At 47.8% G+C, this 18432-nt stretch overlaps 1 protein-coding gene across 16 annotated transcripts in view; it reads right to left on the bottom strand.

The window, feature by feature from the left end:
• The window catches only part of RALGPS1 (Ral GEF with PH domain and SH3 binding motif 1), a 263998-nt gene that overhangs the window by 197937 nt on the left and 47629 nt on the right, over positions 1 to 18432 (bottom strand). For 14 of the 16 annotated variants that reach the window (XR_013960614.1, XM_080668512.1, XM_080668509.1 and 11 more), the window contains exon 2: positions 652 to 773. Coding sequence is in view for 15 of the 16 variants with exons in the window: in XM_080668512.1 (XP_080524638.1) it covers positions 652 to 708 (57 nt within the window). In the remaining variant the exon portion in view is untranslated. Of the gene's footprint in view, positions 1 to 651; positions 774 to 5870; positions 5966 to 6026; positions 6175 to 18432 lie in introns of those variants that run through there. The other 2 variants (XM_080668510.1, XM_080668515.1) reach the window with 2 other exon arrangements.

The raw sequence follows: 18432 nt of genomic DNA, 5'->3' as shown, positions 1-18432 counted from the left end.
GCTAGTTCCTGTGAATTTCTAGCTGATTACACAGGATCGTTTCAAAAGCCCAGCTCCACTCTAAGGGCCCTGTGAGCTCAGGACACTGAGCACGGCCAGTTTGTCACAGGACCAGGTGTCAAGCACTGGATGTGGTGGCATCCCCAGGCCACAGATGACACCCACTCCCCTGCGTGCCTGTTACGTTACTGAACTTGGAAAGAAAACTCCCAACCCCCCGGGGAAAGGCCCAGCCCAGGACACTCTCAGACCACCAGTCCTCACAGCCATTTCCTCCTGAGGAAGGTAAATAAGAGCACAGGCCAGTTGGAATCAGTTCTGTCTGACTTCATTCCGGAATGTGTGACTTATTTATAATCAGTGGCGGCTTTTCTGGGGAAAGGTCTGATCTCTTCGTGCACCAACATGGAATGTGGCACTTGCTAACACTGGACCGAGCAGCTATTTGTTTTTCTTTGAAGAGAAAGACTTCAGAAAACATACTGGTCCTCAGGACTGACTGCCTCCCAAATCTCACGCCCAGCGTGGCCAGGGCCTCGGGAGTGCTAAGAATGGTGGTATTCATGGAGCCCTGCAGCTTTGCTGCTCATGACTCAGCTGGAGCCTGGCAGCTTTGCTGCCCCCACTGTCAGATCCTCGCAGGCTCCATACCTGTGGAGTGGCGGAGGTGACCAACACGCTAGCCATCAGACCATTCCTCTTGTACATAGTCTCCAAGCCACAGGGAGCTTCAGGGCAGCCTCTGTCGGTGACATAACCCGTCTGGAGAAGTGCTGCAAGGCAAAGGAGCTCATAAAAACCAGCCCTCAAAGACAACTGGACCCCACCCCTGGGGAAAAGGTGTGACAGATTTGAGCAGATGACCCCAGAGACCTTTAAAGAAAGATTATAAGCTGGTGGCCTTTGGGCTAAATGTGGCCCACAGATGTACTTTGTTGGGCTTGCACAGGTTTTAATATTTTTTAAATTAATCACCAATGTTTAAAACTTGAAAGGTTTCATGCAGGATCCTGGATTTCTGACATTTCTTAAAACTAGGAATACCTGGCAGTACCAGGCCCACATCCCTGCCTGACGACCACCAGCTGCGCTGAGCAGTGGCCGCCCACCTGGCCCTTGCAGGCACTTGTGATCTTTGTTTTAAAGTGGAGGCAGGTGAAGAAGACAAACGGATTCTGCTGTGTCTGCCTGTGCACCAGACCAGTGGTCAGCAAACTGCGGCTCGCGAGCCACATGCAGCTCTTTGGCCCCTTGAGTGTGGCTCTTCCACAAAATACCACGGCCTGGGCGAGTCTATTTTGAAGAAGTGGCATTAGAAGAAGTTTAAGTTTAAAAAATTTGGCTCTCAAAAGAAATTTCAATCGTTGTACTGTTGATATTTGGCTCTGTTGACTAATGAGTTCGCCGACCACTGCACCAGACCATGTTAGCAGCAATAATGTGGAGCAGCTAATATTGCACAGTACTCGCCTGGTGGCATGCGTTTTACACACCTCAGCTCATCGAACCCTCACTGCAGTCCTTGGGCAGCCCTACCATTACACCCACAGTGCACAGAGCAATCAGAAGCCCAGGGAGCTAACGTGACTCACACTTTGGTGCATCAGCTCATGCTGTCCCCCATCCCGTCAGCATTCAAGATCCTACTCAGCTGTCATTTCATCTGGTTATCATGCCTGGACCACCCAAAGCAACATCAGTTGCTTTATGCCAGTGGTCGGCAAACTGCAGCTCACGAGCCACATGCGGCTCGCGAGCCGCGGTTTGCCGCTCTGTTGACTAATGAGTTTGCCGACCACTGACCTAGACTCTCGATTCCAATAATTACAGGCTGTTGTTGTTCCTTGTGATTAAGCCCCTATCCCAGTGGTCGGCAAACTCATTAGGCAACAGAGCGGCAATGTGTGCGTACACAATTCTAGCACAGCATTTACCACATCACCAAACATCTCAGAACTGTAGCCACATCAGCTTTTTGCAGGAAAGTGGCGAGGAGAGTAGGGAGAATGTAATGGGGGGAGAGAAGGAGAAGGCAAAGGTTCCAGCTGGAAGCCAACTGCAATTTCCCAGGCAACAGATGAGGAGGGTCCTCTGAGCTAAGTTTGTAGCAGTGAAGTCAGAGGGAAGGAGACAGACCGAAAGGTAGTAAGGGCAGAAATTCAATAGAAATTGATGAGGGCAGGAGGGAACACAAGCCGAGGATGAATGGTTTCTGGCTGGAGGTACCAGAAGGATGATGGTGAAGGGACAGAGGTGCGGGAAAAGATGATGAATTTAATTTAGGACATGCTGGGTGTGTGGTGCCAAGGACATAATCAGTCCTGGTAAGCAAGGTCAAGCCCAAAGGTCACTGGGAAAGATGGAAAACAAGGAGGTACAAGTCTGGTCTTGACTGTCTGTGTACCCACTATGCTTCCGGCAGCCTAAGCTAGAAAGACAGACAGAGCTTGTTTCCGATCTCACTCCTGCATGTCTCGCCACTGACGAAAACAGACTAATTTATGGGCAACAATTCTCAGACAAGTGATATTTCACATGCTAAGAAAAAAACAGAACCAAACAGAATGGAAGATCCTTTCCAGGGCCCAGAGAAACCTCCACCCATCCACCTTCAGTCCCTGAGGCCTGGCCAAGCCCCAACCCCTGGCCAGGAACCAGACTCCCAACAAGGAGGTCAGCCGGGCTCAGCCCCTCCCTAACAACCCCTTCCCAACCCCACGGGTTGGCCCCTGACGATGGGAGCCAAGCCTCCCAGGCCGGACTGACTGAACCACAGTGGCCACCTCATTCTCCTGAGAGCTCGGAACCCCGAGATGCCAATCTCTGCTGGTTAACCAAACAGAGGCACTGTACCCTCGGGAGCAGATGTTGGCCAAATCCTGCCGGGTACAGGGGCAGTTGGTCAAAAGGAGATGCACAGAGAGAAGCTCAAGAGACAGCCGTGTCTGAAAGGGGAGGAGAGCACTGGGCCTGGTTCCCACTGCTTTGTAACAAATGCCTCTTTTTCAGTGTCAGACAGATTTCCAAAGACCTTGACAAAGGCCATTTCCTAAACACCAAGGTCACACAGGGGCCCATGTGAATGGGGGAAGATACATGCCACCATCCATCCATCCACTCACTGAGCTCAGGTGTCACACAGGCACACTCGCACTAGGAGTTCCTAACCGTTGTGTGCCTTGGACCCTTTTGGCTGTCTGGTGAAGCCTCGAGGCCCTTTCTCACAGAAATATTTTTAAATGCGTAAAATAAAATTATACAGGAAACTGATTACACAGGATTTCTCAGGAGACCAATTATATAAAATACAGTCATTAAATTATTTTTAAAACAATTGCAATGTAGTAAGGGAATAAATTTTATTTACTTATTGATTGATTGCTTGATTATTGCATTAAATAACAAGATCTATTGGTGGATCTGGAAACTACCATAATTTCAAAGCAGTATGAGCACAGGCATTCTGATACCCACAGCTAATATGTGATAGGAAAATATCTGTGATTTTTATTGGTGACAAAGTCCCATATACTGTCAATATTACTGTGATTCGTTGTCTATGTTAGTAACTGAGAGAAGTTTGTGAAAATAAAGATGCCATTTTTCCCCATTCAAATTCAGAGATGCCTGGTCGAGAACCCCTGTTCCAGGCACTGAGACCATGAAGTGAGCAGTCCCTGCTCCCATAGACTTCACATTCCAGGGTGGGAGTCAGAAAATACCGTGAACAAGAAGATAATCTATACTAATAAAAGGGTAATATGCAAATGGTCGGGACGCCCTCATGGGTAACGACCCATCAGCAGGAGGCTGCGTGTGCAGTAGGCGCAGGTGGGCGGGGACTTGCAGCGCCAGGGACTTGCATCACACCATCACAATCCATCACCAGGAGGCCTGGGGCCCAGCAGAGGCCTCTGCTCGAGGCCTGGGGGTCCCTCAGCTCCGCGCGGCGCAGAGGCAGGACCCCTGGCTCCGGCCTACCGCTTTGGGGCAATCCATCAAGAAGCCCCAGATGAGTGGACGGGGCCTACCTCTTTGGGGCCATGGATTGTGGGGCTCCCACACTGTGACAGGGCACAGGCCAGGCTGGGGGATCCATCGAATTTCATGCACCAGGCCACTAGTTTCTGATAATGAGAAATGTCTTGAAAAAACACAATGGAGGGGATACTGTATTTGCCAGGATGGTCCAAGAAGGACTCTCTGCAGATGTGATCTTTGAACTGAACCTTAGGAAGGAGTCAACCACAGGAAAAGGACTGTTCTTTGCAGAGGGCACAGCAAATGCAAAGGCCCTGGGATGCACATGAGCATAGAAGCTTTGTGATGGAGGCAGGTGGCCATGGCTGGAGCTTAGAGAGTGGGAGGCGGTGGACAGACAGGCTGGGGCCAGGGCCTGGAGAGCCTTGCAGGCCACGGTGGGGAGTTGGGATTTATTTGGAGTACACTAGAGGGTTCTGAGCAGGGGAGTGACATGACCTGATCTGTTTTGAAGGTCACTGTAGCTACTGTGTGGAGAACTGGGTTGGAGAGCCAAAAAAAACAGAAGCAGTGAAGCCAGTGGTCGGTAAGGAACGGTGATGACAAGATTGCTGGCCACAGGGACCAGGGATGGATTTGGGAGAAGGTCTGGAGGTGAAACAGACAAGACTTGTTAATAGAGTGCATGTGAGAGAAAAGGAAGAGAGGATGACTTGGGGCCGTTATGACCGGATAGATGTTGACCTAAAAGCCATACGCTCATCAGCAGTTTGCTCATCATTCACTGAACAGCCCCAAGTCATCCTCTCAACAGCCCCAAGTCATCCTCTACTGAGACAGCTGGTGCACCAGTTCTTGGGATCCGGAGTCAAAGGTGACACAGCCCTGTGTCCTGTGGTGCAGGTGGGAGAGAAAGTCCAGCAAGGACACATTACAGGTTCATCTTGGGGGTGGGGGGTGAGGGTCAAGGAAGACATCACTGAGAAGAGCCATTGAGTTGGGTCTTAAAGGACCAGTGGCAGTGTTTCAAGGAAAGAGCGGAGAACAAGAGGGCAGTGTGAGCAGGTATAGAAGCGCACAGGTATGCGATGCCAGTGTGCCAGGAGCACCAGGAATCCTCCCCCTTCTCCCTTTATCTCAGCCCCGTGCCCACCCTAGACTAACACGGGCACTGGGGGCACAGCAGCAAACAAGCCAGGCACAGAGTCTGTTTGACGGCGGCCCTAACACATCTGTGCAGCAAACATGGCAAAGTTTTTCCTAAGCCCTGAGCTGTGCGGTCTGATCACCACTGTCATCCCGATAATTTACTAGACACTTTGTTTCAGGCTCTGGCTAAAGATGTATATGCATTAAAAAAAATTTTTTTACAGATGAGGAAACTGGCACTCAGAGAGAAATTATACTGTCACTTAGGGATACGGTTTGACATGCCTGCATTGACTGTGTTCCATTCCACACTGGAGGCAGTCTGGCCTAAAAGTAAGAGCACCAACTTTTTTAGTTGGGCCATTTTAATCTGTACACACCAAAACCCTATTTTCCACCCTCCCTCTGCCTCTCTCACCTCTCTCTCTCTCCCTCTCTCTCTCTCTCTCTCTCTCACACACACACACACACACACACACACAAACACACACACACACACACACACACAAACACACACACTTACACACACACACACACACACACACACACTCCAGCTGCTAATGCCTCCTTGGAAACCAAAACACAGCAGGAGAAAAAGCGATTCTCATGATGTAACTCCGCAAGCACGTGGCAGTTGTAGCAGAACCACAGAACAATCCCACGTCTCTTGTTTCCCTATGACAGAGTCTGGTCTGGTGTGTGTGGGCTCCTGAGGAGGGGAAGGAAAATCCCATATGCACCATTGGTTTTCTTCCAAACTCAGAATTCTGTTCAGCAATTCAGGCTCAGGAAACCAAGAAAATAACATGAGACAGTCTGGTGCAGACCACTGTTGAGAAGGCAGAAAAACCACTTTTTTCTAAGCTTATGGAGGCTGTTTCAAAGAAAATACACACATCCAGGAATGTTCAATTACAGGAGAGTGATCTCTTCCAAATGTTCGGACAAGTATGAAAATGGACGCCAGGCCCGCTTCCTCGGCGTGGGGCTGCTCTCCGCCGACGTGGTCGAAGCTTGCTCCACCTTCCTGCGCTTGAACAGAGGCTGCGACAAAGACGAATAGGAAGGAAACAATGCGGGATTCTGCCCACAACCCCTCCACCAATATCTGGCCCACTGCAGGAGCGATAAGTGTACATGCGTGTCCACACTCTGAACCACAGACACAGGACCAGATTTTGTGTTGCCAAAAGGTTTCCCTTGGGGCCCATCCCTCTGGGGCTGGACCACCTGCCAGCATTCAGGAAGGCCGGCCTTGTGTGGTTGGCACTGCTGTTATCTCTACCTCCTCCTGACCCTCTCTAAGCTGGCCAAGCCTCTTTTCCTGGCAAGCAGCAGCATCTGGTGGCTTTCACAGAGCGGCCTGGCCACGTAAGCACGTCAGACCTGCCATGCCATCACTCACTGCAGTGTCCGCCCCCGCCCTCCCCTGCTCCTTTCATATCATCCCACCAGATGTTCAACATCCCATCTCTCACCTCCTCACTGAGGGGCAGGGAATGGGCTGGGAGGCACCACTGTGTCCAAAGGCCACTGCACCTCCGTGGAGAGAAAGCAGCAGCGTTTAGGAGGGCAGGGTTTAGAGCAGCCGTGGGCAAACTACGGCCCGCGGGCCGGATCCGGCTGTTCTATCCGGTTCTCTTGCTCTCCCCTCCACTCCTTTACTTTGAATTTATATTAGTTCACACCAACACTCCATCCATGCTTTTGTTCCGGCCCTCCGGTCCAGTTTAAGAACCCATTGTGGCCCTCGAGTCAAAAAGTTTGCCCACCCCTGGTTTAGAGATTGAAGGTCAGCAGATACCATGAAAAGGGGATACGGATGGGTATCTTCTTGGGCAAGGGAAATACCTACATTTATGGAGCTGAGGTAGGGTCTACACAAACAGGCAGGGATCCACAAATTCAGGTGACAGGCACTGACCAACACCCCCACGCCCCAGCCCACACACTGTGCTGAAGCCTGAGAAGCAGGGATGAGCAAGGCCCATCTCATCCTCAGAAACATCAAGTCCCCCGGGATGCCTAACCTTTGCAGGCAGGAGGACTTCCTGAATTTTTACATAAAAGTAAAACATGTACATGTTAAAAGTACATAAACTGGGAGGAAAGGTAAAAAATAGAAAAGTCTCCTCCCCCCACAGCCCCTGGCCCTGTGCTCAGGTTACACAGTTTACACCATGTAGGGCATCAGTTAAGCACACATCCATGTATGTAGAAATACAAGGAGATACACAGACATATCAGTATATATGAAAATGCATTTTAGAGACCTTCATTTTCAACACTGGAAGTGATTTAGTTCTTTTTACATCTGTTGGCTAAGAAAAACCCTTGAGCCCGGCCAGCGTGGCTCAGTGGTTGAGTATCGACCTATGAACCAGGAGATCATAGTTCAATTCCGGGTCAGGGCACGTGCCGGGGTTGCAGGCTCGATCCCCAGCGTGGGGCATGCAGGAGGCAGCCGATCAATGATTCTCTCTCATCATGTTTCTCTCTCTCTCTCTCTCTCTCCCCCCCACTCTCCCTTCCTTTCTGAAATCAATGAAAATATTTTAATAAAAATAAAAAAACCCTTGATAACAAAAAGCTGTGATAAATGACCAACACTTTTAAATGAATTTGTGGTTTAATAATCAGAGCACTGTTTACATTCACTTGGGAAATAGCAAGACGAACCTACAGCACCTGGACAGCTGGACTCGGGGGCCTTCCCATAGCCTGCAGCTCAGCTTGCTCCAGCCCAGAGGTGCACGACCTGCCATCGATCGCAGATCTGGTGACCTCAGAACAGGACGGCTGTGGCACCATCTCTGAGGCAGGAAAAGGAGCCAGTGCCTCTGTGGCTTAGAGAACAGATTCATCAGGATCTGAATTCTCACCTATCACTTACTCTGGGCCCTTGGCAAGTTTCTGGACCTGGCCACGTGTCACCTTCCTCATCAGTAAAAATGGGGAGATTCGCAGTCCCTCCTCCCTCACAGATGTTGAAGGGTTCATAGGATGATGAGAGTGCTGGGGCAGTGTCTCAATGAATGACAGCTGAGGCTAGTGCTAACCCCTCACCACCTCCTTCACCCCCTGGGGCAGGGCAGGCATGGGCAATGCTCTCAGCACAAGACTACGAGAAACCAATTTAAAGTTAAGGCAACAGGAGGAATATGAGTGATGAGTATGCAGTTCTCATAAGCCCAGGAAAGGGTTCTCAAAAGAAAACGAATGCTCTGATTGGCTGGATAGTTTTAATGTAAACGCTTCACGAAGAGGCTGGCTAGCGCTTCCCCATGCCCCATGCGAACACATATAGTTACTCTTGAACCACAGGTTCCCTGGTTCCAAACAAGGCTACGGAAACAGGTGGAGAGAGATGCCCACCTGCAGCCACTGGCTGGTAAGGAAGACCTGATTTTTCCACCAGAAGTGTAAGCAGTTTTTTCCCACAGGAAAATGGGAGGCCTAGGGATACTTGTGGGAGGGCTTGAAGAGAACTTCAGGAAATGGGGGTAAGACAGAGAATGAAGAAATGAGGATGGTCCACCGCAGACACCTGAGACAGCCTTGGGATCGGATGGAAGAGCACCATCTTGTCAGGGAAAGGCTGACTTGCAAGGGGGGAGAAGTTCCTGACTCCCCCCGGCCAGCTGGGCAGAAAAGGGAAGGCAAGAGACACAGGCAGGAGATGGGACTGGGGTTTTCTGGGCACTCTTGGGCATGTTCTCAAGCACAATGAGTTATATTAACAACGCAAGAGAAAGAGAGGAGGACATCTGACAAAGCAAGCCTCAGAGAAGTTGGCAAGGGTGGGCTGGTTAGCTGCTTCCCCTGCCCCTGGAGAAAGAACGGTGGCACTACTCAGACCTGCCCTGGAGGAGGGCAGCCTGGGGAGGCAGGAGAAGCTGATTTCCACAAGAGTTCCAGCCAGCCGGGCACCTGTAACAACACCCAGGGCTCGATGACGTCTCCTGGATGAGGCGCTTTTAACGTATGTGAAACAGAAGCACAAAAATAAGACCATAAATTTCATCCAACGAGGATGTGACCTTCTGGGCAGACGAGGAAACTGTCACAGACTGGGAGACTCACGAGACTCAACAACTAACTGCAGGGAGGAATCCTGGACTGAATCCTGGAACAGGAAAAAAACGTTAGGGGGAAACTGGTGACATTTGAAAAAGGTCGACAGTTTAGTTCACAGTATTGCACCAATGTTAATTTGATAGCTGTACTGTGGTTATGTAAGCTGTTAACATGTAAGTTGAGTGAAGGGTATATGTGAATTTCTATTTATCTATCTGTAAGTGTAAAATTATCTATAATAATAAAAGCATAATATGCTAATTAGACCAGACAGCCAAACGACCTTCTAGACGTCCTTCTGGATGACCTTACAGACAAAGCCGGGGCTACGAGGGCCAAGTCCCTTGCACAAATTTTGTGCATTGAGCCTTTAGTTTCAAAATAAAAAGTTTAAAAATTTAAAAAGGGATTCTACATCCTTACATCCCACTCCACTCCCCAACCCAACAGAATCTCTACAACCAGGCCTGTAAGGAGGGCTCGCCCTTTCCTGTACAAACCATTGCTGGAGAGTTACAGCTCTGGGGTGTAGAGGTTCAGGTATTTCACACGGATGACATGTGGGCCAAACATGCACTGTCTTGGTGGACAGAGGATGGGGACAGGAAATGATTTACTCCCTCTCTCCCTCCAAGTTCCTGCCACAGGCAGAAGACTTACTAAGTGTACCAGCTAATAATGTGGATTTTTTTCAATAGATCGAGTATGTTGAGATATATACTATTTGATATGTATACTATTTTGTTGTATTGACAGCAAGCTTCAAAACTTCATATGTCAAATTTGCTGAAGGTGTTAACATCATAGACATTGTTACGCTTAAAAATATGGAATTTCATGCCAAAAACAAGAGCATTTGCGGGAAGTTTTAATTCATTACTTTATTTTGAAAAAAAGTGCTGCTGAAAGTTATCGTATACTTCGGGAAGCTTATGGTGAACATGCTCCACTCAAGTTACTTGTGAACGCTGGTTTAAATGCTTTAAAAGTGATGATTTCAATGTGAAAGACAAAGAACGTCCAGGTCAACCGAAAAGTTTGAAGACCAACAATTACAAGCATTATTGGATGAAGATGCATGTCAAACTCAAAAACAACTTGCAGAAAGATTAAACGTTGCTCAGCAAACAATTTCCGATCATTTACAAGTAATGGGAAAGATTTTAAAGGAAGGAAAATGGGTGCCCCACATCAACTAAACTAAAGACAAATGGAAAACCAAAAAGTCATCAGTAAAATGTTGCTTCAACGGCACGAAAGTCTTTTTTGCATCGAATTGTAACTGGCGATGAAAAGTGGATTTATTTTGAGAATCCCAAATGCACAAAATCATGGGTTGATCCAGGTCAACCATCAACATTGACTGCAACGCCAAATCGCTTCGGAAAGAAGACAATGCTCTGCGTTTGGTGAGATCAGGAAGGTGTGGTGTATTATGAGCTTCTAAAACCATATGAAACTGTTAATACTGATTGCTACCAACAACAAATAATCAATTTGAACCACACTTTGATCGTGAAACGACCAGAATGGGTCAGAAGACACGGCAAAGTAATTTTGCTTCGTGATAACACACCATCACATACTTCAAAACCAGTTAAAGACACGTTAAAAGATCTTGCCTGGGAAGTATTAACCTACTCACTATATTCACCAGACCTTGCTCCTTCAGATTACCACTTGTGCCGATCGATGGCACACGCACTTTCTGAGCAGCACTTCAAAATGTATGAAGAAGCAGAAAATTAGGTCTCTGGTTTGCCTCAAAACAAGAAAAGTTCTATTGGGATGGTATCCACAAATTACCTGAAAGGTGGGAGAAATGTGTAGCTAGCGATGGACATTACTTTGAATAAAGCACTTTTGATATTTCTCTTGAAATTACCGTGTTTTCTTTGATTACAAAATCCGCATTATTAACCGGTACACCTGGTAACTGGTCTGACTGGTAGGGGTCCAGGTCATTAACTGGGCCACACCCTTTAGGAGCATCACTAAGTGCCAAAAGGTCACAGGGGTCCTCAAACTTTTTAAACGGGGCCAGTTCACTGTCCCTCAGGCCGTTGGAGGGCCGGACTATAGTTTAAAAAAAAAAAACTATGAACAAATTCCCATGCGCACTGCGGGCCCGGGACGAGTCGGCTGCTAAGCAGGACAGGCAGCGGCACCCGGCGGGCCGGATAAATGTCCTCGGCGGGCCGCATGTGGCCCGCGGGCCGTAGTTTGAGGACCCCTGGGTCACACACCTGTTAAAGGCCCTCTTTTCTCCCACTTGCTGCTGTGAGATCCCAAGGGCAGTGGTCGGCAAACATTAGTCAACAGAGCGGCAAACCGTGGCTCACGAGCCGCCGTTTGCCGACCACTGCCCAAGGGGAACAGGGCCCTGCCTGGGCTCAGCTTTCTCTGACTCCCACATGTACCCCTAAGTGTGCCTGCCTGGCCTGCACGTTCCTGGACACTGCTGCTTGTCAGGGGTGTACAGAGAAAATGACATTTTCACATCAAAGTATAAAAATAGATTTTGCTTTCAAAACCATATACTGGGTCAACACATTCGCCTTCCCCTTTTCAAATCTTGTTAAAATGACCAAAGAAATAAAAACAAGAAATCTGATGCAGTGTTAAAATACAAGAAAGGATGACATCAACAAACCAGAATGGAACTGGGTTAAGGAAGAAGCTATAGGTGTTAGACATCTGGCCATAAAATCACCTGTTTCTTCTATCCAAACAATAAATGGCAAAAATGTACTGGCACAAGAGCCTACATATATATATTTTAAGAAATGAACAAATTTCATTTGAGGTAAATTATGAAATTTTACTAAAAGACCAAAATAAGGGAGTTTGAAATCAAAGGAGAGCTATTTCACTTCTCTTAATAAGGAAGAATATTGTAAAGACATCAATTCTCCCCAGCTGATATATGTATAAAATGTAAGCTCATTCTAAATCCTAAGGGAATTCATTTTGGCATTCAACACGTAAATTTGAACTTCCATCTGGAAGAATCATTAAAAGAGCTAAGAAGTTTTCAAAAAATCAGCATGATGAGAAGGGGCCTGTCCTGCCAGGAAGCCCCGTGGAAGAGATGAACAGATCGGCAGGACAGAGCAGTCCACAACACAGGACCCAGGATACATGAGAATTAATATCTGACCAAGATGGCATTTCAAACAGTGAGGAAGAAGGCACTAGGCAATAAATGTTGGTGAAACAATCTACTATTCACTTGAGGGGGGCATTAGTTTAAAATTTTACCCCATCCTATATAATAAAAGGGTAATATGCAAATCGACCAAACTGTGGAACGACTGGTCGCCATGACACACACTGACCACCAGGGGGCAGATGCTCAATGCAGGAACTGCCCCCTGGTGGTCAGTGTGCTCCCACAGGGGGAACACCACTCAGCCAGAAGCCAAGCTGACGGCTGGCAAGCACAGCGGTGGTGGCGGGAGAGCTGCGCTAAGGATGTCTGACTGACGGCTCCCAGACTGCGAGAGGGCACAGGCCGGGCTGAGGGACCACCCCGCCCCGGCCCCCCAAGTGCACGAATGTCGTGCACTGGGCCTCTAGTATTATACAGAAGAATAAATTTTTGATGGATTGAAGATTTAAACAAAAAATCCTCACAAAAATACTAGTGGATACACAAATCGCTTTTTAATAATCTTGGGGTGAAAAAGTCCGCTCTAGGGTGAAACAAAAGCCAGAAAACAAAAGAAACTATTGGCAGGTTTAACTACATTAAAAATTAAAACTTCTGACTAGGAAGAGACATTATTAAAAAGATGAAAGAAAAGACAAAAAAACAAAGGGCAAAAAAAAAAAGATGAAAGACAATCTACAAAGTGGGGAAAGGGTGTTTGTGATGTTACATGAGAGATGAGGAAGCAATATCCTCAATACAGAAACACGCCTCCGCTGCCCTGGCTGGTTGGAGAGTCATCCTATACACCAAAAGGTTCTGGGTTCGATTCATGGTCAAGCCACATACCTAGGATGCAGGTTCCATCCCCCGTCAGGGCACACAGGAGGCAACCTATCAATGTTTCTCTCTCTCCCTTCCTCTCTCTGTAAAATCAGTTAAACCATATCCTCAGGTGTGGATTAAAAAAATAAAAGATGAATCTCCCTCTAAGAGCTATGGCTCAACGCTCGGCAGACATGTGGTCTTGGGCAGGGGCTTGTCACCTACAAAGAGAGAAGCTTAGAGCGGCACCTTTCCCAGGTGTGAGGTTTATGGTATGCGGATTACATGAGGTTGTGTGTAAAGCACTAAGCCCAGAATCTGAGCAAAGCAAGGAAGTCATCAGACTGGCAACCAGGGGGTATGTTCCAGGAAGGTCACTGACTGCACCACCACCTACAAAAGGCAAGGAAACACTGAGAAACCACATGGCTGTGTTTCAGGACAGGTGGTGGGATGTGTCCATTCAAGGTGACACGAAGCAGTGGTTTAATAGGATGAGGTAGATCAATATTTACAGACAGAGAAAGATGTCCACAAATTCAGGACATATTAACATTCATACATTCAACGCATATTTACTGAAAGTCTAGGTAAGGGACTATGATGATGTCTCTACACTAGTATGTGTCAGGCACTGTTCCAGGTGCTGGGCATAGAGCAGTGAAGAAAAAGCCCAAAGTTCCCCTGTACATTCTGGAGTAAACAGATGACAAATAAAAATAAAGCATTCAGTAAAATATATGGTATGTTGGCTGGTGACAGATAAGAGAAAAAAGCAAAGCAGGAAAAGGGGATAGGGAAAGTGGGAAGGGGACAGAGTTACAATTTTGAAGGGGGTGGGGGGTGTCTGAGAAGCCCTCACTGAGAACGTGACATTTGGACATGTTTTTAAATATTTATGCATACTGTGAACACACATACTAGTACAGAGGATATCTATTCAATTGTTTATATCATTACCTCTTAAAGGTGTCACTGTATGACACTTTTACTTTCTACTTTTTGTATACCTGTTCTATTTTTTAATCATTATGATAAACATTTATGAGAAGCATAGCATTTAAAGAGAAAATTGAAAATAAACTTCCATAGACAAGCACTTCAAGGATGGCTCATCACTAGGTATTACCGACTTAGGCGGTTGGAGTCAGATGTCTGGTGTTGTGGTGCCACCTGGTGGCCGTTCCCTAACTGATAACTCCCATTTCTAACCGTGAAAGGGAAGCAAGAGGCAGAGGCACAACTGTATATAAAAACCCTCTTGCCCTGTGGACAAGGACTGGAAGGGAAATAGGCAAACTAACCCAGTTTGATTTGTGGGGGTGGAAGGCAATGGTGGGGTTTATTTAGCTTAGTTTTCAATCATAAACTTAAAATGGTGCTTCATTCCTTCATGTGTAACTGCAATGAAGCAGTCCGATGGGACCGCCGAATGTGCTCACTGGAGGGACAGGAGTGGAGTGAGAGATAGCTGGGCAGCACAGAGCTAACCCAGGCCATGTGCATGTGTCCCCAAGCAGGCAGTGACAGGGACTCAGGTCACATGGTACTTGGAAGAGGAGGGTCTTTCCCAATGAAAGGTCCCAGGAATCTGGCTGGAAGGAGCAGACACACCCCTGCCCTCAATGATTACTCCCTGACTGAGCATGTGCTCAGACCACTAAACTAGTGCCTCCTCAGTGAAGCCCAAAGGAGACTGAGGTGTATCCCCTGGGTGACGGGGAAGCAACGTTGATCACACCGAGGACTCGGCGTGAATACTTGTCTCTTCTCCTCCATCCTTCGGGGGTGGGTCAAGGGCCTCTCCTTGGTGCGCCCTCCATTTAGCCTACTGTAGCACTTGTCACTATGGCAGAATTGCTTTCTCTGGGCATCTCCCTGCTAAACCAGAAGTCACACCTATCTCATTTAACCTCAGAGATAAGACTTGTAAATCCAACAGTTCTGGATTTGAATCCTGGCACAGCCACCTACCACCTACATGACACTTGCAAGCACCTGTAAGCTTCCATTTCCCCTCTGTAGAGTGGGGATCTGTGACTGTACTCACCTCATGGGAGCATAAACTAACAGCCCCAGCTGGCACTCAGGAGAACCGGCGGGGGCCAGGCACCTATCTAAGAGCTTCACATGTCTTACATTCCTGAGCTGAGGCCACCTCTGAGGAGTATTGATCACAATGTAAGGGCTCAAATGTTATTTTCTCCACAGTTCCCAGCACAGCTCCCAGCAGTCTGTTGTGTTCGCAATAAAAATGAATGAACTAGTCCCCCAGGCTGCTCCAAAAAGGGGCAAGATTACAGCAAGATTGCAATGCTTAATCCACCCCATCAGCACCCCCAGCCACCTGCAAAAAAAAAAAAAAGGCTCAAGAACTGCACAAAAGGACTTCAAGGAGAGAAGGTGCTCTGGCAGGTGCAAACATCCCTGCAGTACAGGGGAGAGGGGGAGGGAGGGAGAATTGGCACAAATACCTGGGGCAATGCACTGGGCTCAGGTTCAGGTTCAGATCAGGCAAGACCCAGGTGGATCCACCCCAGAGGGGCTTCAGCTAAAAGTGGGTGAGACTTGGCCCACCGGAGTGGCTCAGTGGTTGAGCATTGACCTATGAACCAGGAGGTCAAGGTTCAATTCTTGGTCAAAGCACACGCCCAGATTGCAGGCTCAATCCCCAGTGTGGTGCATGCAGGAGGCAGCCAATCAATGATTCTCCCTCATCATCAATGTTTCTATCTCTATCTCCCTCTCCCTTCATCTCTGAAATCAATAAAAATATATAAAAATGTATAAATAAATAAAAGTGGGTGAGACTTGCCACTTCCCTTCCCAGGCTCCCTAAAGACTGACCTTCAGCACACCCAACCAGTAATCACCCATGTGAAGATCATGCCTGGTCCTTGCTTTCCATTTGCTTCCTCCCCTTCCACCCACCCCCCACTCCCTTGCACACCAATCCATTCCTAAGTGATCAGGGCCATGGCCCTCACAGGGTAAGATCGGGAGACAAGGTTGTGCAGAAAGCTGGGTGTGAGGAAACAAGGGGGCACTTAAAGGCACCCAACCCACTGAGAATCCCAGGTGCTGTCTGTGGGGGAGCATGTTCTGTGATGAGAGTGTGCAGTCCCTCTTCCAGCCCCTTCCCCATCCAGCCCCTTAGACATGGCTTCCAGACAAGGAAGGAGAGCTATGCAGACCAGAACAGGTGTCAAAATGTCACTGGAGCAGCTGGTGCCATGCCCACTCTGCTGTCTCACATCCCAGTGTAAACAGGGATAGGTCATCTCCTGTCCCTCCTCCCTGCTCCTTTCCCTGTCTCAATATCTCTGCTCTGCTTTGTCCTTCAGCTAGAGAAGGTCACTGGGTACTTTCCTCAGGTGCATTTAGTAGATAATGCCATGTTCTGTGCCCTCCCGTGTTTTAAATGTCGTTCTTTTGCAATGAGCTGTGAGTGACATCTTGGCTAGGTACACAGAGTGCTGCAGCCCCTCCCTTGACAGTCTGGAGATGGCAATCCAATGTCTTCCAGCCTCAGGGTTGCACACGGGAAGACCAGCGAGAGTCTGATTCTCTTTCCTTTGAAAACAACCTGTTCTTCCAACAAAATTTTAACATTTTTTTCTTTCTTCTTGGAGTTTAGGAACTTTGCAAGAAAATAGGTCTAAGTACTGGTCTCAGTGTGAGCTTAATGAATCCGTTTAATCTAAAGAATCAAATCTTTCTTCAATTCAGTGAAATTTTCTTCGGTGACTCCTCCATCTATTCCTTTCTCTTCTCTGAAACTCCCATTATTCCCATGCCAGGTCCCCTGGACAAGGTCTCCAAGTACCTCACATTACAATTCATTATTTCCACTTCTTTTTGTTACTATTCTGGGTTGTGAGGCATTTCTTCTATTTGACCTTCCAAACCACTAATTTCAGTTCTTGTATTGATTTTTAAATTCAAAAGCCCTGTTTTCAGTTCCAGAAAGTCTCTGGTACACTGTACTCTCGTCCCTTAGCAAGTTCTCTCCCTATAAATTAAAGCCCTTCTGCATCCTCTCCATCCATCCTCCTCACAGGATCCCCTGCTCTGAGTGTGAAGCTGTCCCTGCAAATGAGCTGTCCTTTGACTTTGCCTGATGAAGGGTGCAGGCTCTCACACCCCGTTCGCGCCAGGCTACTCGAGCTTCTGCAGCAGTAGCAAGCCTGTGGCCCTGGACAACCTGACAGCCTTTGCTCCAGGGGCCCAAACTAAAGGAGCTGGCAAACCATGACCTTCCTGCTATGAAGTAGGGAGCAGATTCTCTGCCCTGTGCCCCTCACCTCCGGTGATGACAGAGGAGAGGCAGTCCTCCGCCAGCTGCTTGTACTGGGAGCAATTCTGCCCAGATGCCCTGGATCAGGGAGATCGGCAGCCCCAGCAAGGGCACAGGCAGCAGGTAGGCAGATGCAGCCCCTCCCATGGAATTCAGTTCTAATCAGGCCGAAAGCACAGACAGTAGAGAGGAACTAGACTGACCCCAAGTCAAATCTCAACTCTGCTACCTGTGTGCAGTGTGACCTCAAGGAAATTACTTATCTGAGTCTCTTTTTTCTCATGTGCTTACCTTAAGCCAACAGTTGTTTCCAGTGTTCTCCTTAGGGAAACCGATCCCACTGATAAGTTTGGGGGAACTTGCTTCTTCTAAGCACTACATGAATTACTTGTCCTGTAGTTAATCACAAAATATCAAGGAAGACTGGGGCCCTGCCAGGAAAGCATCAGAAACTTCACCTTCTGCCTTTTTTGTGATAATGGGTTGACAGAAGGGTAAGGCTACAAGAAAATCTCAAAAATATAATACTTCAGCTTTTAACATTTTTGTAACTGCTCCTACCTGAACAGAACCTCCTACACTCTCTGCCCCTTTCCATATTCTTTTATGTTATATCAAGACCTGAGGGCCAAGGCTGCAAAAGGGATGGATGCTGGGAGCCCTAAAAGATTCCACGTTGCTTTCTGAGCATCTATTGTAAGATATTAAGCAAGGCACTGCATGGGATACAATAATAAGCAAGACACATTTCCCACCTTAAAAGAGCTTAAAGTCTAGTCAAGGAGGTAAGACAGGAAGGACAGGGTAAATCAAAAAAGCAGAATGCAATGCAGAATGTGGCCAGGGCCATGAGAGGGGGTCAAAACACATGCCACAAAGGTTTAAAGGCAGGCGAGCTCCAGTGAGCAGGGGAAGGCTGGAAAGCATTCTTAGAACCAGTACCAAATGGGGA

This window comes from Plecotus auritus, assembly GCF_963455305.1.
Source record: "Plecotus auritus genome assembly, chromosome: 5".
Taxonomy (NCBI): domain Eukaryota; kingdom Metazoa; phylum Chordata; class Mammalia; order Chiroptera; family Vespertilionidae; genus Plecotus; species Plecotus auritus.
Note: the sequence above shows the minus strand (reverse complement) of the source record. Positions and strands in the feature narration are given on the sequence as shown.